This window comes from Cryptomeria japonica, chromosome 2, assembly GCF_030272615.1.
Source record: "Cryptomeria japonica chromosome 2, Sugi_1.0, whole genome shotgun sequence".
Taxonomy (NCBI): domain Eukaryota; kingdom Viridiplantae; phylum Streptophyta; class Pinopsida; order Cupressales; family Cupressaceae; genus Cryptomeria; species Cryptomeria japonica.
The window spans coordinates 194386276-194406394 of NC_081406.1; the positions used below are offsets into that span (position 1 = coordinate 194386276).

At 35.8% G+C, this 20119-nt stretch overlaps 1 protein-coding gene across 1 annotated transcript; it reads right to left on the reverse strand.

The window, feature by feature from the left end:
- Window positions 1-10592: 10592 nt before the first annotated feature.
- On the reverse strand, window positions 10593-11687 carry LOC131049840 (ethylene-responsive transcription factor ERF016). The gene has a single exon (XM_057983925.2). It carries the CDS (start codon window positions 11410-11412, stop codon window positions 10909-10911), a length of 504 nt encoding a protein of 167 aa, XP_057839908.2. The 5' UTR covers window positions 11413-11687; the 3' UTR covers window positions 10593-10908.
- Window positions 11688-20119: the final 8432 nt, after the last annotated feature.

Consider the following 20119-nt stretch of genomic DNA (forward strand, 5'->3'; position numbering starts at 1 on the left):
CCAACATTTCTCCTACAACATAGAGATAGACATATCAGTCACTACTTTGTGCAACACCAAGCAAAAAGATGGAGAGTCTTTTTCATCATTTTTACAAAGATGGAGGAATCTAGCTAGCAGATGCTCTTGTGAAATTCCACAAAAACAAATGGTAGAGATGTTCACCCAGAATGTTAACAAAGACATTGGTTATGATTTAAGAAAAGCTTGTTTGTCCACCTTTAAGGACGTCATTGAAAAAGGCTTAGCGACAGAAAAGATCCTAATTGAACAAGGAGTCATTAAGATATTCAAGGAAAACAAAGATGACTTTAAGGGAAAAGACAAGCCAAGATTTTGGAATAAAAACAAGAACACAGTCAATGATGGTGTTGTTGATGCCAATACAGTACGACCCAAAATCATTTTTTCCGGATCAAGCTCTACAAACAATCAGGTGAATACTCAAACAACTTCTAAATCACGAAGGAAGTACACTCCATTGGGAGAACCACTTGAGTCAGTTTTCAAGAAGCTAGTGGCAAACAAGGTAATCACAATTCCAGATTTTCGTCCATATGAGCCAAAGGTTAAACCAAATTGGTGGAACGATGATGAGTATTGTGAATTTCATAAGAGCAAGGGTCATAAGACAGGAAATTGTCATCGACTGAAGAACATCATACAAGATCTCATTGATAGGGGTGACATTGAGATTGAAGGGCACTCATCCAATCAAGAACATGAGATGTTTAAGGAACCATTCCCAAAGCATGACAAGGAAAAAGCTAAAGCCACAGATGACCAAACCAACTATACCAGAGCAACCTATAACTATGATTCAACTATCAATCACATTTCGATGAACAATTATGTCTCTACCATTATCATCAAGGACAAAATGTTAGAGAATTCTACCCGAAGACCCAAGATTGTCCTAAAAGGTGTTGGATCTTCTTTCGGACCTACATTTGAATGTCATGTTACAATCCATCGAGGTAAATTCACTTTCCAAGGTGCTCCAACTAAAAACACCACTTCCTCATCAACCAAACCTGAGTATGACCTTGTAGAACAGTTAGGGAAGACACCCACGCTCATCTCCATCCTTGAGCTTTTACGCATATCCCCTGCACATAAGGCCATTCTTGACAAAACTTTAAGAGACACTACTGTCCCCACTAATCTGAATGTGGACCAGTTTCAAGCCATGGTGGAATACCTTTCCATTCCACACTCCCTTACATTCACAGAAGCCGATGACGCCTCCATAAGTCAGCCACATAATGCACCGTTACACATTGAAGCCTTCATACACAAAAATTGAATAAAATGAGTCCTGATAGATGGAGGAGCGGGTCTAAACATTTGTACGTTGAGCACTATTAAACAATTGGGATATTTTGAAAAAGCTATGAATGCTACAAACAAAATTACCATCAAGGCATATGATGATGAAGAACATTCATCCAAAGGCACAGTCACCTTACCTCTCAGAGTTGGGCCCGTTACAAGGGATGTGGTTTTTCAGGTCCTTGATCTAGATCTCACATACAACATATTGCTAGGACGTCCATGGATTCATGAAATGAGTGCAGTACCGTCTACATATCACCAATGCATTAAGTTTCCTCACAATGGAGTTGAAATAACAGTTAATGGTGATCCTAATCCATTCATATATTGCAACAATCTGCGACCTCGATCAGAAATAACAATCCCAGTCAATCGAGAAGCTATTCCTTCATCAGCATATGTGGATCCACAATCCTTGAGAGCTTCTACATCAAAACAAGGAGAGCACAAATAAAAGTTCAAGTTTAAAGACCTAGGATATGGTGAGTATATCTTTCATGTTGATCAACTCCCACTATCTTCTAAGGTATTTAGTGGACAGGAACAATGTACAAACAATTTGCAATGCCAAGGAATTGGGTGTGAACCACCTAGTGTTGTGGCTACTAAGTCTGAATGCAAATCTTCTCTAGTGGTGCAAGCATCTCGTGATATCAATAGTCTTAAGAGTGGTTCTAGCAAAGAATCTATTGAGTATATCGCCATCCCTCTTGAGAACTCACATAGCTTTACCATATCATCCGCTCATTCCATTTCCACTCCACTTCCAGACTTGGATCAACAAGAATTACAAAAGCCCTTACTCATTGGGGATCAAGAATCAAGCTTTGAAAAGAAAAATCTAAAAGTCAAAAATAAAGAGAAGTCCTTTAGTCCAAATCAAAATCTAAAGCTATTAGACTCTGCAAAAATCAAAGTCAAGGATAAAAATCCTATGAAAGAAAAGGAACAAGAGTTGATCTCCCCTAACACCAAAATAAGTGGGGGCAAAAGTTCTAAAATTTCAAGCCAAAAAGCATACTTGTTGATCCTAAGTCTTCATCATGTCATCCTACTTTCACTTCTTTTCACAATCATAAGCCTTTATCACTCATCCACTTGTTCTGCACATCCTTCCCCTTCTGGCGATACATCAGGGACCTTTAATGGAGCTTCCTCGAAGGACTTTGTTATCAGGGATGCCCAAAATTCTTTAGGTGACACACATACGGGCCTACGTAGTCCACATGCTAGTAATTCTATCTCAGTTCCTTTATCAAGGAAGACAATCACTCGAGCTACACATCATTCAGTCAAGGAACAATGCAGCTACAACCACAAGGTAAAGCCTCACATATTTGAGGTAGGTGATTTGGTTCTCAGAGAAAACCCCAAAAATCAGCAAGACAGAGAGAAGAAGGGCAAGTTCAAACCAAATTGGCTTGGTCCTTATATCATCACAGTAGCATATGGATCTGGGGCATATCAGCTCTCAACTACAGAAGGTGAACTTTTGGAGGATCCTATCAACAACATGCACCTTCACAGGTTTAATACATAGCTCTTCAGAGTATCCTAATTCAAAAAATACAAAAAAATTATAAAACAAAAAAATCGTTACTTGGTGAAAACCTGGCAAACAGGCGCCTTATGACACAAAAAAACATTGAAAAATCGAAAAAAGTAAAGAGAAATAATTTCGTCCAATGGTGAAAACCACTTCGGTGGCACCCTGTGCAAGTACCATGGTGAAAACCGAGTCACCTACGCCATGCGTAGAGACATTGCTCCTCCCTCCTTTAGGATTCACTTTAATCCTTTCACTTTGCACACACTCACAACCTATTCGTTCATAATAAACTTACACATTCCCATCATGGCTTGTTATTGATCTACCCAAGATTGGTTCGCCATTCATAATAATCCCCTCTTTCCATCCATAATAAATCAACTCCTATCTGTGGCTAAGGCAAATCCTACGTCTTGTAATGGGTGTGGAACTGAGAGCATCACATGTTTCGAGGAGTACAGTTTCTTCCAGTTTTCTTCAGTCTATTCGCGTGCAATCCACAATAAAGCAACACTTGCATCACAATCCGCAATAAAGTTTCATCTTCTCCGCAATAAAGTATCAGTTTCATGGATTCAGTCAGTTTCAGATGATACGCAGCAGCAACAATGTGGTTCAACCAAATCAAATATTTCAACAGACTCAGACAACATTATGGTTCAGTGCTATCTATCCTTTTTGTGAAAGTAAACATTGTGACCACAATCAAATAAGACTTATACAAGTGACAAGAGACACTAAACTTGAGAACTACAGTGGATGTTGGTGTCGAGTCTTGGTTTTCTTTTGATTTTATCTTTTGGTGACATGTCTTTTAGCTTTTCCGGGATGTCTTTGACTAGAGATTCTATCTCCAGGATGTCTTTGACTAGAAAGGCAAGGATGGGGTATTGTCACCTATTTTTATTTGTTGTTTGTGGATTGTCTCTTAGTAATGCTATGACTTGTCCAAGGATATGAGGACACTGAGAGTCAAGTATGAACTGGGGTATTCCTTGTTTGTAACTGTCTTATCTCCATGCAAACAGGTACAATGACTTTTTGGGTCGAACATATGCCTCGATTGTCATAACCTACTTGCCATAATAAAGCTTAATGATGATAACGCACAAGAAGCTCTTTCACTTTCATATCTTCTATCTTTCATCCCCCTTTCTTGATTGACTTGCATCGTCCTTCTTGAGTCCGTGTAGCCTGCTATCACATGACTGAGTATAATGACACACCAAAAACAGTTGCATTTCATGTAGTTACACTTGCATTACCACATATAAGCATTTCATACATACATATAGATATCACGATTGCATCCTACACGCAACACATGTTAGCAATCTTACATTTTTATCATGTAAATAATCATTTACATTATCATATTCATCTGCATTACATACATTCACATTTACATTTGCATACACATATAAACCATAAAAGAAAAAATATGTGGCATTTCATCATGTACATATTTGCATCCATATCATAAGCATCACATAAGAACATCTCATCACATAGGTACACATGCATATAGCTGCCGCAAAGATGAATCATCTCACATATATATATAAAGTGTCATGATACAATGATGTCAAAATCATATGGCTACAATCACCCGCAGGTGTCTACATCATCATACAAAAATGGTACAATACTGATACATAGGGAGCCCTCTACGGCTACGATAAACTCCCTCCCTTAGAGCCGGCTGGCCTCGACGAAGTCTGAGCCCTAGAAGGACCCGCCCCAAGATCATCTCTCCTGGCCCCTGTGTCCTCTGCAGCCACCCCTTGTGTCGCCCTAATCGGGACAGAGGAACCCACTGATAACTCCTGCCAACACTATTGGTAGTGCTAATCCTGTCCATGTCATGGTATCCCATGCCACATGTCCCACCCTCATCTCCAGTCCCGGATCCTAGAACACTCATCTAAGGGCATCCATGTCTCCATCTCGATCGTACGGAATCATCTCCCCATCGATCGGTATCCGCATAATCCTGTATACATCCTCCAGGGTGACTGTCATCTCCCCCATCGGCAAATGAAACGTACAAGTCTTGGAGTGCCATCTCTCCGCCAGTGCAGTCAGTAGTCCCATGTTCGCTCGAAACTCAGGCACATACAGAATATGTCTCAGACCCATAGCCTCAATAGCCGCTCGATCCTCGAAGGTTAGCTCAGGTTGCAATCTCTGTGTTGACGGGAATCTCTCCCGTGACTCCAACATAGGCAAATACTCCTGCAGTCAAACAAATCAATCATGTCAGTCATCATGGCATTAAATGTTCATCACAAAATGCTACTTTTTATCTAAGTGCATCTGGATATCTATCCTAGTGACACTCACTGTTCATCACAAAGTGTTGCTATTTATCCTAGTAGTACTCCCTGTTCATCACAAAGTACTACGTGTGTGACACTCACTGTTCATCACAAAGTGTTGCTCACATTTGCACTCCCTATTCATCACAAAGTGTTGCTCATATTTTAGTACTCTCTGTTCATCACAAAGTACTATATCTTGGTACTCACTGTTCATCACAAAGTGCCTTGATCTATCCTATTCTAGGGCCTCTGCTTGAGTGTATCCTCTTGAGAAGTTTCCTAATTGACAACGTATGTTCTATCACAGAATTGTCAATCCTAGCCCTATTTTCTATCCTAGTCTTCCCTAGAGGACCTGCTTGAGTGTATCCTCTCAGCAGCTTATCCAATCGACAACATATGTTCATCACAAAACTGCCGATTTGACCTAGAAGACAAAAATTCACATTTTTGGACACAAACGCGCTTTCGTGACATAAACACGCATTTATTACATTACCTAGTATGCATTAATGACAACAATAAATGCATCAAAGTACAAGGAGGTTTTGTGGTACTTACTGGCTCTCCTACCTCTGCTGGCCTCTGAAATCGGTGAACGCGGTCAAATCTGTGAACCAAAGCCATCACTGCTGACTGCTACTGCTCTTTTCTCTCTCTGCACTCTAATCTCTTGGAGGTGTAGATGACAATGAGGATGTTTTCCCCTCGTGGTCTATCTTATAGACTACCCTAGCCCTAGTCTCCTGTGTCAGTCTTCGTTATCTCGTGACTTTGTCACTTTATCTGGTCAGTCCATTCTAGCCTTTCTTTCTTATCGAGAGATTGTCTGTGGTCTTTTCACACATTTTCATCCAATCTCTCGAGGGGGCGTATCATTCCCATCTTGGGGCAACTCTGTATCAGTTCATATTATCTTCTTTGAAACAACGCGACAAGCCGCATTGTCTCAAAGAGGGGCAAAATGTAGACACCCAAAATTGTCCAGTCTAAATAAATAATTATCTAAGCTTAATTCTTCTATTAATTAAATAAATCTTTATTTATTTAATTAATTCATTTATCCTCTTCTAGCCTTATTTCTCATTTAAATAAATTTATTTATTTATTTAAATTATCCTTTTCCTAAATTAAATAAATATCTTATTTATTTAATTGATCCCACTTCTTCTATTAATTAAATAAATCTTTAATTAATTCATTAACCTTTTCTACCCATGACACATGTCATTCACCTCTTAATTCATACACTACCTACCCCTTTCATTATTTTATTATTTCTTTTACCTACCCTCTAATCATAGCCGACCTCCTTTTACACCTCTCAATCTTATCCCTCCATTTCATATAGTGTCTTCTATATAAGGAGATGCTTCCTTCATTATCAACCCTAATCAATCATTCTAATCAATCACCCTAATCAATCATTCTAACTACTTGATCAATTGACTACACTACGCTTTTGAGCATATGCGATCCTACTTGCAACCACATTTCCGTTCTTTGTTGAGCTCTTGTGCACATAAAATCTGAGAACAAATATATCAAGCAAGATCAATGGAGATAGGAAGAATGGAGATCCAAACCCTATTGGACATGTGATGGTATAATCTTTGTGATTTCATTTGATTTGCATTGTCTTAGGTAATCTTCATATGTTATGGTGGATCTTTGTTGTTGTTAGGCTAGGGTTTTGTGGTTGAATTCATTTAGCCTTTCAATATTATCATTATTGTTATCCATTTTCACCATAAACACATAATAAACTCAATATGTAATAAAATTATAGTCATTGGAAAGCTTGCTTCGAGGACTACCATATTACATTTTGGGTTGTTAAGGTCATTCCAATTCAGCCTTCAACCAGAGGTTTGAAGGCCAAAAATTTGCAAAAATTTGTAGAAAGTTTCAGAGAAGTGTAAAAAAGGGCGTTTGAATAAACCCCCCCCCCCCCATTTAATTAAAAAATCGACAAAAATAACCGTTAAAGGGGGTTCACTTGAAAGAGGGGGTTTGAGCAAAGTGGGGGGTTCAAGCAAACCCCAAAGGGTAGTTTGTTCGAACACCCCCAATACGAACGGACACACTCCAATTTTTTTTTCCCCCTGGAATCGCGTTTTTCCTTCGTGGGTGAAAGTGAGAACCATTATTGTGAACTCACCCGGTGGCTCACTGTCAGATGACAAAGTGACTCACTGCTGGAATGCTCACTGCAATAGATATAAATGAATTGAGGAAAGTTGCATCTCCAAATGCATGAAGTCAATTCCAATATAAGCTCAGATTTCAACGTACATAAACTTGCAGCAGATTTGGTAAAGGATTATTGCACCACTGTGACTGCACTCTACTAAACCAACTGCTTGTAGCAAATATGACAAAATATTAATGATTTTATAGATGTGATGATTTTATTAATTTATATTAGATAAAATTAAAAGATACATGTAAGAAAATATTAAAATCATAAAAATATAACATATGTTGATGGTTTATTATTATCAATATTCTACATATAGTATGTCTAAATTCTTAAGATATAAGTATATAAAGTACCTCCTCCAAATGCCAAGTATGAACATTGTTATCATAAGTACCAATAGTTCTGACATAAAAAATTTTGGAGGCAAAAGGAACTCGGCTTAAGTGGAAATATTGATGAAGAATAATTAAGTACTAGTTTGTTGTAACATATGCTTATATCTTTGGTTATCATAATATATAATAGAAGTCTCAAATCCCATTTTTTCACAATATCCATTTAAATTTAAAATTAGACAACTTTAGTATAAATATTTGGGTCCATTTTACATACTAGAGCTTAGTAGATAATACCATATAATCTAGAGGTTGATTTCAACTCTAATGTAATTAATTTAGTAGATAATACCATATAATCTAGAGGTTGATCTCAACTCTAATGTAATTAATTTTTAAACTATTTATTAGAAAGGAGAAGACCTACAATTGTGAATTGAATTAGAAAAAAATGTCACATTATTAAGAATTAGGAGATTAAAAGTTATGTGGCATTAACATGCTTTAAAAAGTTTTTCTAATAGAGACAGTGGCTACATGATGAATTGCATAAAGGAGAAAATTATAGTCACCTTTACAGTTCTACCAACAAATGTTTTAAGGTGCTTTTACAATAAACTAATCATATTGCTAAAAGGTATAACCCAAGGTGTCTTTATGTGAAGCTGGTTAATGTGTCTATCTAAAAGAACTAAAACTTGTATTCAAAATTATTTTGTTGCAAGATCTAGGAAAACTTATCAAATATGGGTGAATTGTACACTTTTAAAGAATTTAAAAGGAATCAAAATTTAGGGACAAAAATATCAAAAATAACTAAATGGTAACACCACCACTATAAAATCCATGACAAATTGTGTTATTGTGGAAAATTGGACCCTGATCTCCCTTGTCAAAAGGGTAAGTTTTCTAGCTAATCCTCATACTCAAACAAACCATGAAATTGTTGAAAATATTCATAAGACATAACTAGAAAAATTAAACATTATAGACGATTTTTTATTAGAATACTTGTCTAATGATTCAGGGTAAGAGTATTGATGCATTCAAACAATATTAGTTTCTTTTATGGTTGTATATTGATTGTAAGATTTCAGACCATCGTAAGAGCCTCTTTTTCCTAACTTCCATGCACTACAATTTCTAACTTTAGGAGCTTGTCTAATTGTGTTGGTTTCATCCCAATAATAATAAGTGAAAATTCTCTCTTTATAAATCTAAGTTATTGATATGTGTGATCAGAAGATTTTTGTCATAATTATTTTTAAATTTGATTACTATTTTTTCTTACAAATCTATTTTAAAATATATTTTTGGCAAGTTTTATTTAGTTAGCAATCTTTGTCCTTTTCTTCATCTTTTTTATCTTTCTCCTTTGTGTTCTCCTTTTTCCTATTTCAATTAATCCTCATTCTCAAAGTTCATTCAACATTTTGATTTACACAATTATTATTAAGCATTTGCATCCATGTTTACATCAAATTTGATGTTCAATATCTTTTCCTCCTTTTTAGTATAAAATTAAAATTTGACAATCCTTATGGATTATGAATGTTGCTTTTAGAAAGCGGTTTCTATTTGGGATAATTCGAGATTGGACATATACACTTTTATGATTTGATGGTTCTTTCAAATGCCAACAAACTTATCATAGTTGAGTGCCTGCGAGTGGTGTACATGAATATAAGTGAAAGATGTTGTGCATCCTACTTAGCCCTCTAGTATTAATGATGATGAGGGACAAAAGTGTGTTTATTCCTCACTTTTTAACTATTGTGAAGGTTCTCTTCATGAAATGTTTGTTCTATTTGATGCTTTCTCATGGTTTTGGTTGCCCTGAGATTGGGAGGTGCATGTTTAGTTATTTCTACACTATTCGTGGTGCATGTTACTTTGTTGTGCCTTGTAATTTGCATCCTAGCAATTATTTCGGCATTGCGATTGCTTGTTTATTGGCATGTTGAGGTGTAGTTGTGATGGGAGATGTTCAATATGCAACTCTTATGGACTCCAACATTGTTGTGGAAATTCAAAGCTTTTTTATTATAGATTAATATTGTCCTCATCAATTATTTTTCTTAGGTGGCGTTGTTTGTGGGTCTCTAATATGTTCAAAGATGTACGAAGGAGGATTACAGATGATTCAATGAAATTATGAATAATTGCAACACCTATCATTTTTTGCCACTTAGTTTGGATTCTTAAAACAAGGTTGTTATTGAGGCGTTTGTTGGGTTTTTCTTAGCTTTTTGGAATTGACTTCCATTTCTACTACTAATGTTGTCATTGTGGATTTCAAGATTGAGATTTTAGTTGTGATCATGAAGTTAGAGGTATTTCTTGTAGAAACTTTGATGAAGATAGTCTCATGTGCCAATTATGTTATAAAAAAATATTTTTAGAGTTAAAATTCTCTCATTGAATTAATAGCGTTTAAGTAGAGTGACTTCCAATATTATCAATTCAATAGTTAAAAATAAATTTTAACCAATGAAAATAGATAGATATTTATTTATTTTATTGTGAATAAAATATTAATTATGTTATAATTAAAGTGAATAAAATTTAAATAAAATAATTACTTGAATATAAAAATTAATCTTTCTAAATTAAAATTTACTTGTTTTATATCTTTGTTTCTCTTTTTCCCTTTTTTTATTGAATCAATGATCATTTCGATTTTTTAAGTTATCTGTTTTGGTGCATACTGAACTAGTTCAGGCTCTCTTTTTTTTTTCCCAGAATTCTGTTCTGACCTTGTAGTCTATTGTCTTATTTTTCGATTTTAAAATTTATTCAATTGTGAGAAACAAAACAATTTCCGTTGTTGTTTTTAAAGACCAGAGAAATTTTGAAATGAAAAATATCAATTTCAATTTATAGGAACTGCAATGTTAAAAGAGCAGCATAAAAACCCCTGCTCTTTAACACGATTTGACTGATGTAATCCCGCCAGTGCTACCTGTTTAGGGAAACCCAACAGTGTTTTTTTACAGAGAATCGAAAGTGTGTTTTTTAACAGAGAATCTAAAGAGTTAATCAGTCAGGGAGTTCAAGGGTTTGATTGCCCTCCCACTAAACTTTTGACAGAGGCTGCCATTATAGCTAATCTTAGGCAACCTCAAGGAAGACAAGCTGGACGCACCAGTCTTCCCCTGTTTTTACTCAAAACAAAAGAAAATCAATATCCCCTAATGAAAGAATCTCTAAATTTGAGGACTGTCCGGTCTCAACATCTTCAAGAAGTGAATCCAACACTATCCAATTCTGCTCCTCTATACTTTCTTCGCTCTCTACACAAGACAGCGATTCAGAACCGAAAAATGTGGTGTTATACTTCAGGGGCTGCCGAAATTCTTCTACGGCAAACTTGGCTGCAACAGCTTGAATCTGAGCGGGAGACAGCGAGGAGGCCGACGGAATTTCCGGCAGAGAATCGGGAAAATTGAACTCGGAAGTCGATCCTCGCAGACAATAAACTGCACAATCGTAAGCGCGAGCGGCCTGCTGAGGGGAATCGTAAGAGCCCAGCCAGATTCTAGCTCGGGAATTGGGCATTCTGATTTCGGAAACCCATTTCCCCCATTTTCTCATTCGCGCTCCCTTGAAATGTGGTTGCGTCTTCTCTATGCTATTTTGGGGTTTCTGCTTTGCTAAGGATTTGACCATGTTCTATTGCAGGAAAAGCAGGGAATCGAACTCTGGAGGAAGCTTGTAAAGGAAAGCCTTGCAATTCTGAAGCAGTGTGGTTACAGGGGCATTCACTAGCTGGTAAGATTCGAACTTGTGATGAGCTGAGGTGAGATTTGTACTAATGAATGAAGATTCAAAATGGGGTATATATAAACAATCTCATCTGCGGGTACAGTGAGCGCAGAAATCAGATTGGATATGGGAAACTTCTGCGCGTTAACAGAAACGAAAGATCTGATCGGAAGGCAACAGCAGCCGATTGGTTGGAAAGAGACGTTGCCAGCAATACTGGACATAAAATATCTTATTGGGTAGAAACATTTTTATAAATATTATATATAAATTTCTATACATTAAATATATGTCACTTTTAACAAGTTGTAATAAACAATTTATTTATTATTTCTTTTTATATATAATACAGTTGAAATAAAACATTAAAATTATCTTGTAGTTATCTCAAATTTGACTTTTGATATAAATTTGATTTTAAAATTAAAATAGTTTAAAGTATTTTAATCATTATAAAAGATTGTTGTTAGCAGATTTGATTGTGTGAAAAAAAATTTCATCAACGTTTTGAATCACATTCCGTGATTCACAACTCCTTGAACTCTCTGACACCCTGATGATGATGATGATGATGATAGCTCTGATTATAAAAGATTTCAAATTGTGGGTCATATAAATTTAAGATAACATATGATATTTCAAATAATTCACTATTTTGAAATAGATTGCATATTAAAAATCATTATCAAAACTATTTGAGATTAATTTTAAGATAGATTACATATCAAAAATCATTGTCAAGAGCTATTTGAAATAACTTTAAGATAATTTTGACGGTATTCACTAAATTTCAAATAAATCCCTCTTACAAAATCTTTTTATCACATCTTTGATAAGTTTTCAAAAAGATATTATTAGTTCATGCCCCCATGCAAGATAGTAATGCATTCACTCTCTTCTATTAAGTCTACAAGCATGAACCAATATGAATGCAAAATTAAAATCTATTCACTTTTTTCTTATGTTTTTATGCATATCTATTTTTTAAATTTGCAAATTTCATTTATCTATATTTCTATTGGTTCATAGCAGTGTGCAGTCTTATTGGAATGGTGTCATCTTGAATTTGTTCTCTCCAAAAAAAAATTTAGCAAATTTATAGAACTATTGATTAATTTTTAAATATGGACAACTATAATTATTGTTTTGCAATAGTAGTGCATAATGTCACATTGTGATAGTGAGCCATTTGCTCTTTTTGGAGCCAACTAATAATTTGACCTTTTTTCCAACAGTGCATTAAATATGGAGTAGGACACTCTATGAAGCTATTTCCAATGCAATTAGTGGTTGCTTTGGAAAATATGTAAAAAAAAGAATTGAGTGTAATAGACAAAAATCATGTGATGAGTACTCAAGTGGGCTAAAAATGTCAAATGCAAATAAGATTTTAAGATCTTTTCCTTTTTTAGGAAAACAATACATGTGAACAAAATTACTCAATAAAGATATGTAATATGTATATTTTTGAAGAAAATTATACATATTACATATTCACATATTAATTTTTAAATATTTGTTTGTATTTTACAATGCAATTATATTAACTTAGAAGTTATATTTTAATTTTGTTTTATAGATTGGAAAGGTTTTTTTTAAAGCCCACAAGAAAAGTTAACATGATATTTTTTAAATCAATTACAATCATTTTATTGTTTTTGAATTGACAAATTGTGGAATTACTATGTAGAATCCAACATAAATAATTGATAAATTTTAAAATTTTGTGCATATGACAAAGAAGCATTTTGTTGTTTGTGAATTGGCAAGTTGTGAAAAATTAAAATTATCAAATAGAATCCAACTCAAATTATTGATAGATTTTAAAATTTTGTGCATATGACAAAGTAGCTTTTTTAGCCACATCTCTCTAGATTGTTCTTTCCAATTCAAATTATTGGAAGATTTAAAAATTTCTACATATGACAAAGTAGCTTTTTTAGCAAGGTCTCTCTAGATTGTTCTTTCCATGAATGTCACTGAAATCTCATGACTATGTTTGTCTCATTCATTTCAATGTTGGTAGATGGAATAAAAAAATAATCTCACTTTATTGCATATTGCATACACCTAAAAATTGTCTGAAGATAATTAATTAAATAAGCAATTATTTAATTAATCCCCCTTCCTAATTTAATTGAATTCATTAGTCAATTTGATTAAATTCCCCCTTTCATCTACTTATTAATAAATCTAAGGATTTATTTAATAGGTTCATTTCCATAGTCCCCTTTGATTAATTAATTCAAATTAATTAATCTCCCCTCCACTTTAATCAATTCTTCTAATCCTCTAATTAATTAAAACAAATCAATTTATGAGTTGTTGAGAATTAATTAGTCTTTTCCTATTATTTGAATTTTTAAATTCAAATTACCCACATGCCTCCTAACTTCTAACCACCTAACCTAACCATCCCTCTAACCTAGCTCATTCCACCTATCCTTGGGTTTGCCTAACCCTATCCTATCTTGTACATTCTAACCTCCTTATCCTAACCTCCTATGGTGTGGATATTTTCTTCTTGAGACACATGGCAATTTGGCCACATGTCTCCTCTCTTGGACACTTGCCCTTTTATGAGCAAAGCTCCTTGACACTTGTCACCACTTGCCCTTTTATGAGCAAAGCTCCTTGACACTTGTCACCACAGAGATGACAAGTGTCTCTTCCTCCAACCTCTTCTTCAACCTCCTTCAATTTCACCCTTGATATCTTCAGACTCAATCTTGGCCATTGATTCTTGCCACCTCACCCCTGGCCTTGGAAATCCTATAAATATCCCCCATTTTGGAGCAATAAGGATCCTCATCTCATTTTCATCTTACACATTGTTACTATAGGCATATCCATTCTAGTATATCATTTGAGCATTGTTATTATAGGCAATTGCATCTTAGATCTAGCTTAATTTGATCATTTTCTAGCATAATTGTTGAATCATGTAGCTTAATCAATCTCATTTCTAGCTTAATTGCATCATCATCATAGCTTAATCATGCATATCATTAGCTTAATTAGTCTCTTGGATCAATCTAGCATAATCATCCTCCAACTAGGTGTAGTCAAGTCACTGGGATTGCTTATCCAGATCTAAGAGCAAATCCATACTCGCATCTCTTAGGAGGCGATAGGTTGCTTTATCATGGTTCATCTTTGTTTGCTTATTATTTGCTAACCATGCTTGTAATGATCTATTGAGTGTTTGTGTTGTAGCTGCAGGTATCACATGTCACAGGCACGACATTTTGGCGCCCACCGTGGGGCTGAAAATCTCATTTTTGGCCAGGTCGAAATCAGAATCTCGTACGAGTTCCTTTTCAGCCTCATATGAGTTCCTTTGTGCACTCAAACTAGAATTCGTTTTGACTCGTATGAGATTTTAAGGATACTGAATTGTCGTATGAGCTCTGTTTTGCACTCGTATGGTCACAAAAAGACACTCGTACGATCAGGTAAATAGTGTCGTACGCAATTCTTCTTATGTGTTTTTAAAACAGTTTACATTTTAGGGTTTTCATGCTTCAATTTGGTTATTACTAATGCTAACCCTGGTCTGTTTGTGAGTTTTTCAGTAGCCTAACTGGTTTTTGCAGGATGATTGTCAAAGATTACGCTTGTCAAAGCTTCATTTCACCAAAACACATCATGACTACTAATGCATCGATTTTGTATGTTGCCTAAGAGGACTCAACCAAACTTTATGTCTTCTTTAAATTTTCTAGGCACACTTGATTTTGGTAATGAAAGTGAACAATCATGTATTATGTGTTTTGATGATAGGCATATGCTCTCACCTTTCTTAGGTGATCAGAAAGCTAGACTCATCCTTTACTTTCATTAGTGCATATCTTTAGCAGGCCTGCCCTCCCGATGAGCTAATAACTGTAAGCCATTAAGGCTAGTGAGAGGGGAACGACCCAAATGGGAATGGCTTACACCAATTACTCCAACCCACTATAAAATAAATGTGATTTGATGAAAATCAAGTCAATGGAAGTGCTCAGTAATAACTCTCCTCCATACCTTCGGGTATATCAAACCTTGGTTTTCAAGGCTAGGAGACCTCTTAATTGAGTATTATACCTCGACGCACCGAACGGATCCCTTACTAGTTCCAGTTAAATTAGAAGCTACCCGATTCACCTCCGAAAGGGTGATAATCTTTGTGCAAGAGAGATAGTAACTCTCCCAAGACACTTGCCATATCGTGCCCCCATTAGCGTTTGGAGTCGGATAATATGTCGTTGAGAATCCATTGTGTGAGACTCAACGGTCGTATCTGATTAGCTATTGGGTGTGTACCTAAGCTTGCAAGCAAAGGTTTTCTCTCTCAGCCAACTTCCTTAGGTAGTGTAATGTGCTTGAGGTCACTTATCATATCGTGTGTTTGTTGTGTCTTCATCCCTAAAACAGAAAATCAAACATTTAAAACTGGAAAACATAAGAAAAACATCAAACTTCAATGATAAAAAATCTATCCAAACAACAGTTTCTTACCTTTGTTCTGTCTTGAGTCATATGAGCTTGTGTTTTGTTGTATGAGCCTTCTTGTTTGTCGTATGGTTTAGAAAGTTTTATCGTACGAGCCTTCCTGTTTGTTATATGGTTTAGAAAATTTTGTCATACGAGGTCTCTGGTTTATCGGTTTGCTCAGTGGGAATTGTCGTACGAGATTTTGCTTTGTCATATGAGATTCCTGATTTGTCGTATGGGCCTGTATGTATTGTCGTCTGAAGCTACTTAAACTGTCGTATGGATTTCTGTCTCTGTTGGTCCAGAGTTGTCTTCTTGCACATCTTTTTCGGGTCTGTCCTATTTGTTCGGTCAATTTGTAGTGATCATAAACACCTGTTATCCGTCATTTTGTGCTTAGATTATCTTCTTGGTTTACTTGGTCAAGTTATCATATGTCAAATTGGATTCTAAAGCTAAACACCTCAAGATTTTCAAGTACTCACCCTCAACAAGTTCAAGATCTAAACATCTCAAAGTGCATCATCACCCTCTTTGATAAACTGATCACTCAAAACATAGTTTCTCATCAGGATCTATCATCCTTTATCACGAAACTACAACGTTTGGTCAATATAATCTTGTCCCACATCGTAGGATATATCATTCCTATTGGACTTGGTTTTTATCAAAATCATCATCATTGCACTCCAAAACTGAAGATCGAAAAACTTGCAAACTTTTAAACACTTGAACCATCTTTTCGTGTCATGTCGCTCTATCGCATTTACATTGATAGTTGATCCCTTATCAAAACAACTTTTGAACAATCGAATCCTAGCACAATATCTAAGACACGTGTATGCCCGTTTTAACCAAGGCTCAGAGACGAAAGATCGCAAAAACAAAAAAAGAAACATTTGAAATAACTGAGGATCGTAGCAACATGGCATACCAAAGCAAAATACAAGAAGAAGACATAACAAGCCAACATATCAGAGAAATCAAACAATTACAACATCAAAATCCAACTATATCAAAACCTAACAAGGATTCAAATACATCTCCAAAGAAAGGCGACTCTTTTATGCAACTCTTAAAGAGATCCCTAAAGGATTTTGCTAAAGAAGATCAAAATCACGCACCTATGTCTAGAAATGGTTCATCCCTCCATAAGCAAATTGACTCTCCAAATAGGGAAGAGTTAGTCCATCTCCCTCAATCAACCCATATTTTGCTCAAAGTGATCGAAGTGAAAACCCTTTTCGCCTTTCTATTCCTACACCTCTTGAAAACTTGCAAGAATCTTCCATAGCATCCTCACCAAACAATATACCTATCAAACCTATTTCAAAGGATCCCATTCAAAGCTCATCTCCTTCATATCCAAGAATTGATTCCTTTCAACATCCCCATAGCGCTTCCTTGCAAATTGAAGTACTCATTCATAGAACGCTTGTTAAAAGTGTCCTAATAGATTGGGGAGTTGGCTTGAACATTTTCTCTTTGAGTCTTGTCTGTGATCTAGGTTATTCTGAAGATGCAGTTGATCCCTTGAAAAAGATCATATTCAAAGCATATGGTGAAGAAGAACATTCCTCTAAAGGAATCGTGATATTACCCATCAGAGTGGGACCTTTGCAGAAAGACACAACATGCCAAGATTTTGACTTGGACTTACCATACAATCTACTCTAGGGAGGACCATGGATACATGAAATACAGGCTATTCCATCAACATGTCATCAGTTCCTGAAATTTCCCTACAATGGGCAGGAAATCACAATCTTAGTAGACTCAAATGCATTGCAGTGCAGTAGTAATCTAAAACCAGCTCCAAAGATTATTGTTCCACATAACAGAGAGGCAACATCTTCAAGCACACAATCCAAGGAAAAATCATTTGCATCAATTTTGTCAAACATGGAAAAACAAATGCAGCTAAAAGAGCAAGGGAACAGAGAATATTTTCTATCATGGAAAAATTAACAAGAACAACTTGAAATTGAAAGGGAAGAAGCAAATGTAGATGTCGATCTGGTTCATGCATATGCAAGACAAACGTTAGGAACTAGCCCACTTGAATCAGGATCACATTCAGTTGACTTGGACTTATTTGAGGACAATTGGGAACCACTTGTGCAAGGTCATTCTGACGAGAGTATCGTTCTAGACATGGAAATACATATTGAGAGCCCTGACAGCTCTATCATGACCCCTAATATCTTTGACATAATTCAACATGAAGATCCTTTATCCTTAATCCCTCCTGAACCTATGGACTGGGAAAATGAAGGACATACCACCATTGATACCTTTCCTAATGACCATGCCATATCCTTATATCTTAATGAAATCAAACCCGCAACAACTTTCACCAGGGATTCCGCTAATGTATCTTCAAGTCAAGTGGGTGTTAAATCACCTAGTCGCAAAAGTGAAAATCAAGAAAACAATATTAGGTCTAATCCTAAAAACCATTCATTGGCAACATTAGACCGAGAAAAAGTAAAAATAAAGGACACATCTAACGGTGAAAACCTCCTCGAGGCACCGGAAGATGGGAGATTTGACACCTTACCTAAATTTTATCAAGAGAGGTCATATATCTCGATAGAACCAGCAGGGGTAGTTAGCATGGACACAACTAATCTATATCCAACAACTTTTTTATCAGAACATGAAGTGAAACAATATTTTGAACCCTTCAAAAGATGGCAAATCAATTTTACCTGGTCATATGCAAACATTTCAGGGTTTGATCCATATCTTACAATACATCACTCGAATATCAATGCAGGAGCAGGCATCAATAATGGAACACAACATGGATCAGGAGTAGGTATTCTATTTATCACACCACAAGGTCATACAATCCCAAAAGCATACAAATTAAGCTTTCCATGCACCAACAACACAACAAAGTATGAAGCTTTGGTTATAGGTATCAAAATGGCTATAGAATGGAACATTACACAACTTCAAGTCTTTGGAGACTCTCAGCTCGTCATCAATCAAATCAATGACGATTATAAAAAAAAGGACGAAAAGTTGATGCCTTATAAAAAGATGGTTGATGATATCAAGAAATACTTTGTAGAAATAGCTTTCCAGCAAATTCCAAGGAATGACAACAAAGCAGCAGATGCCATGGCTACACTTGCTTCTCTCCTTCAGACACAGGAAAATCAACAGTGTTATGAATTCCTGGTAGAAGAGTTGTTTTACCTCGCTAATAATTGTCCTGATTCCCAAACTATTTGTCACCTTTTTGGGCATGATTTCTCCCGCTACGGCCAAACTTACATATACCTGAAAGATAATATCCTCCCTTCTAACTTATCAAAAAATCAAAAGAGAAACTTTATTCGCCAGTCCTCCCAATATACTCTCATTGCAGATACCCTATTTAAACGAGGTCTAGATGGTACTCTTTTAAGATGTCTCGAACAAGAAGAATTTGAAAAGGCCTTACATGAAGTCCATAACGACATTTGTGGCACTCATTCAAGTGGTCTTACGCTTTCGAAAAAACTCATACACTTAGGCTATTATTGGCCAGCTATGGAACGAGATTCTTTTCAGATAGCTAGAACATGCAAACAATGTCAAATCCATGGGAATTTGATTCATGCACCAACACAAGAAATTCATGCTTTGGCAACATCTTGGCCTTTCTGTCAATGGGGTCTTGATCTAGTAGGAAAGATAAATCCTTCTTCATTCAATGGTCACAAATTCATCCTTGTAGCTACATAATATTTCACAAAATAGATTGAGGTAGTACCTCTCACAAATATCACAGGAAAACAAATTGCTACATTTATCTTGAACTACATCATCTTTCGCTACGGAATACCCATGACCATTATCACTGATAATGGGTGACCATTCAAGAATCAAGATGTACAAGAACTATGTGAGAAATTCAAGATCCAACACAGATTTTCCACCCCCTTCTATCCATAAGGGAATGGGCAAGAAGAAGCATCAAACAAAATTATTTTGAAAATCCTCAAAATGACAGTGAATGATGCTGGAAGAGACTCACATATTCAATTGAACCCTGCTCTATGGGCCTACCATACTAGTATTCACGCACCAATAGGGTCCACACCTTTCTCTCTTGTTTATGGATTAGAAGCAATACTGCTAA

Excerpts from the sequence above, each read along its gene's own strand:
- LOC131049840 (XM_057983925.2), bottom strand. The coding sequence starts at position 11,412 with ATGGTCAAATCCTTAGCAAAGCAGAAACCCCAAAATAGCATAGAGAAG.